General features: G+C 36.9%; 1 protein-coding gene across 2 annotated transcripts in view; it reads right to left on the reverse strand.

The window, feature by feature from the left end:
* LOC107677371 (beta-1,4-galactosyltransferase 1-like) overlaps positions 1–1,202 on the reverse strand; it is a 19,216-nt gene extending 18,014 nt beyond the window's left edge. Inside the window, exon 1 of one of the 2 annotated variants that reach the window (XM_016472251.1) lies at positions 144–1,202. In XM_016472251.1, the coding sequence (XP_016327737.1) occupies positions 144–423 (280 nt within the window). In that variant the 5' untranslated portion in view covers positions 424–1,202. The remainder of the gene's footprint in view (positions 1–143) is intronic. The other variant, XM_016472250.1, reaches the window with a different exon arrangement.
* Positions 1,203–4,092: the final 2,890 nt, after the last annotated feature.

A 4,092-nucleotide genomic window follows, 5' to 3' on the forward strand; every position in this document is an offset into this window, starting at 1 on the left:
TGTTACTGTGTGTATATACTTCAAAAAAGCACAATATAACTACATATTACATGTGATGTTACTATAAAATTATTAAATTATACTCTCTCTCTCTCTCTTTCAACAAGTTCCCAGAGATCAACTAAAATAAAACAGCAGCTCACCCAATCGAGGTGGATTGTCAGGGCATGTTTCCAGCTTTCTCTCAGTCTCTGTGGCATTAGACACAGATGGCAGTCTCTGTGGTGACTCCTCTGTAGTGACTCTCTGTTCGGCCAGTTTCCTGTGGATCTGAGGGCTTTGCTGATTTTGTACGAAGGTTTGCCTTAAATCTGAATTTCTCATATAGTATATGACAGTGACAGAGATGTGAAGGAAACATAGCAGCACCACTAGAGAGCAAGTCCTGTGTAGAAGATTGAAATTCCCAGGCGCATCCCGCATTGTAGAAATCCTGGAGATGGCTATATTCTCTCACTCTCTTTTTTTAAATGGTTGTTATTTACAATCTAACCCAATCCCTTCCTATGTCCTTTCTACTTCCATGGCTTTTGGGTAACTTCTAATATTTATATATAAATTTACAAGTTAAAAACCGCTCAAATACTGTTTTAATTATAAAAAATACATACAATTTTTATATAAATATATAGGACTTATATAAACGTCTCAGCCAATTCCACTAAATCGTAAATAATTCAACAGTTTAGCTCAGTTCTCAGCTAATAACACGCGATCAACTACATTTCCTTGGATTAAAACTACACCGTTATTACAAAGTGAAACTATCGAAAAACCGAGACTTGAACCTCAATCTCGATCATGATTGACGTTTAAACGTGTATGAACAACTAAGTCAACAATTAAGTCCTAATAAAGTTTATAGGAGTAACCTGACGGCACGAAATCAGAAGTGAAACTTTCTTTCAGATCCAGATGAAGTTAAAACGTCAGTCGAAAGAATCTTCTTAAAAACCCACCACATCTCCAAATCCCAGATGTTTTTTTTTTTATATGATAAATCTCCGTGCCAGAACGATCCGCGATAATGATATCGGAAGGGAGCTGGCGATAAGTTTCCGGATAGACTCGAAACCAGTCTTTACAGTAAGTAACGCGTAGAGCTTTCATATCGGTTCATATGCGCTGGAGAAGAGTTGAGCTCAGCGTGTGAAAGTCTCTGATCTCTAAACACTCTGCAGGCGGATTTGCTGTTGAGTATTACTTGTAGATAGGCTGATGAGCATATCATATGAAGCCAGCTACAGTGAGAGGAAATTAGCTTTTACAATAAAAGCGTTCTTTTAGAAATGGTTGCTTGTGCCATTTAACGCCAATTCGCTCCCAGCACACGTGTTTTAGGCTACTCTTCGGATAGCACAGTATTTTTACGTTATTTTTGAACCCAGCTGAAAACACGGAGTCCAAAATTGCTTGGTTTGTTAAAAAGTCCCGATAAACGAATCATTAATTATTAATAAATGTATATGTTTATTTTCACTTAGATATTGGTTTTGTTTATTTAACAATACTTGACATCTACTATTTTATAATGTAACTGAATCAATTCCCACTGGTAACCGGTGTTATTCTAGTATTAGTTTTTATTTTTATATGTTCTGTTTTCACTTTATTTTTGGTTTTATTTTTATTTCCGTTTTAGCTTTTTTAGTACATCAAATTAAACGAAACTAACAATGTTGCCTTGGCACCTGAAAAGTTTTTTTTTTAATTATTATTATTATTTTTTAATATATTTCTGGGTTTCAAGTTTAGTTAACTAATAGCCATGCCCACTGGTCACATACTGTGATCACAGTAATCACAATATGAGACAATTTTCATAATTGGTTAATAGACCCTTTAAATTTTACATAAACACGGGGTATCATGACATAGTAATAGTGGAACTGAGTAACAGGGGCCCTTGGCGAGGGGGGGGGGAGGCATAATGATATACTGATTATTATTATTAACATGATTGATGAGGTGTTGTGTTGTGAGGGGCCCACCCCCTTGATTGTGTGACCGGGGCCCAACATTTGGTGTTAAGCCCCTGCATATACAGTACCAAATATGCCTGATGGACAGACATTATCTTCCAGAAAGACAAACTGGAATTTAACAGCTCTGGTCATGTGACTATTTAGCCTACGCCAGCCACGAAAAAGTAAAAGTAAAATAAAATGTTCACTCTGAACATAAAATGTAACTGTCTGCAAAACCTAGTTAAATTCAAAAGTAAAATCTGGTCACAAATATTACTAGTGGTATTAAATTTACTATTAAATAATAATAATAATAATAATGACATCGGCCTAAAATGTTGTATTGATTGGTTGCTCATGTTTGAGTTAGAAATACATTCTTAAAGTCTGTTACTTCCCAGATTCATTCTTTCATTCTTTCATGCAGAATGGCCTTCTCTTCTCATGTAGATGTTCAGCGTAGCCTTGTGGCCACAAAGAAATATAACAATATGTTAATATGTAAAATAAAGCGGCCTGTCTTAAATGGAGCAAAGCTGTCTTGATGTTTCAGATGGGAAATAAACCAGATTTTAATATTTAAAAAACATTGCTTTTCATATCCTCATAATATCATGTGTTTTACCCATGTGCTGCAAAGCAGGATACTTTTTCACAAGTTCACATTGACTCCAACATGCATGTCCTCAAAACTCCAGAGGGTTTTGGCATCAAGGATCTAACCTTAGAAATTTAAACCCTGTTCCACTGTAACTGACCTTGACTAACTTCATGTTTTGAGCTCTTTATATCTTAGTGTAAAAAAAACCTTAAATGAGCAAAATACAGAATGGACATTTTCTTATTTTAATCAGGTTCCCTTCTGTTTGAACACACCTCTGAAGCATCCATCCTTTAAACTATAACTTAACTATAACTATGTGAACTTCAGGCCATGAAAAGTGCGTCCTTTCTTTAAGAATGACAAACAAACCGTTGCTATACTCCTGCTGAGCATGTTTACTTAAGTGAAATTTAGCATGTTCAAAGCCGGAACAGAACATCATTATTGCCATGGTAGATCATTTGCATAACACAAACAGGAATAATGCAGACACTCAACTGTTATAAAAAGTTTTTTAATTTTTTTATTTATTTTTGGCGTTTTGCCTTTAGGGAAATAGGACAGTGTAGAGTAGACTGGAAGTGAAGTGGGAGAGAGAGAGGGGGGCAGGATCGGGAAAGGTCCTCGATCTGGGACCATCACATAAGACCATCACAACCTTTAAAGGGGTCATATGATGTTGCTAAAAATAACATTATTTGGTGTATTTGGTGTAATGAAATGTGTTTATGCGGTTTAAGGTTAAAAAAAACAATTTTTTTCCCACATACTGTACATTATTGTTTCTCCTCTATGCCTTTCTGAAAAGCGTCGATTTTTACAAAGCTCATTGGTCTGAAAAGCGAGGTGTGCTCTGATTGGCCAGCTATCCAGTGCGTTGTGATTGGCCGAATACCTCAAGCGTGAGACGGAAATGTTACGCCCTTACCATACTGTGATGCCGTGTCCCAGAGCGACGAGACAAAAACATTAAAACCCATTACAAACGAGGCATTTGTTGCATCCAGCGGGGACATAATTATGGATTATAATGACTTATACTGTCTTTTTACGCGTTGCGTTGCATCGCGCCGCGTAAACATAAAACCATGTCTGCATTTGTGATCGAAGAAATGACAAACAACAAGCGCTACTCTACATTGCTCAAAACTCGCGTTTGAATCATCAGTGGCAAATTCTTTAAATATAAAATATGTACTTACAGTCTGTGAGTCAGAACAGTCGGCATTGTAGTCTAGCCTACTCTACCAGGATCAGAAAAACAGTCCTCCATAAAATGCACTGCACACATCTGAATATTTGGGTTGAAGTGTTCTGGAACAGTGTTGTAAAAATACAACTTAACCACTGATTTCTAGTTGTGCCCTCTTTTGGAAAGCCAAACAAAGTAGTTTCGCTTTCACAACGAAACACAGCGTCACACCACAACATGGCGGCGGCGGTGGCAGCAACAATAAAGTTACGCCTTCTTTCTTTGTGTGAACATTTGGGCGGCGTTATGCAAATCTTCCCACATCGTGA

Source organism: Sinocyclocheilus anshuiensis, unplaced genomic scaffold (genome assembly GCF_001515605.1).
Source record: "Sinocyclocheilus anshuiensis isolate Anshui unplaced genomic scaffold, SAMN03320099.WGS_v1.1 scaffold352, whole genome shotgun sequence".
In the NCBI taxonomy this organism is placed as follows: Eukaryota; Metazoa; Chordata; class Actinopteri; order Cypriniformes; family Cyprinidae; genus Sinocyclocheilus; species Sinocyclocheilus anshuiensis.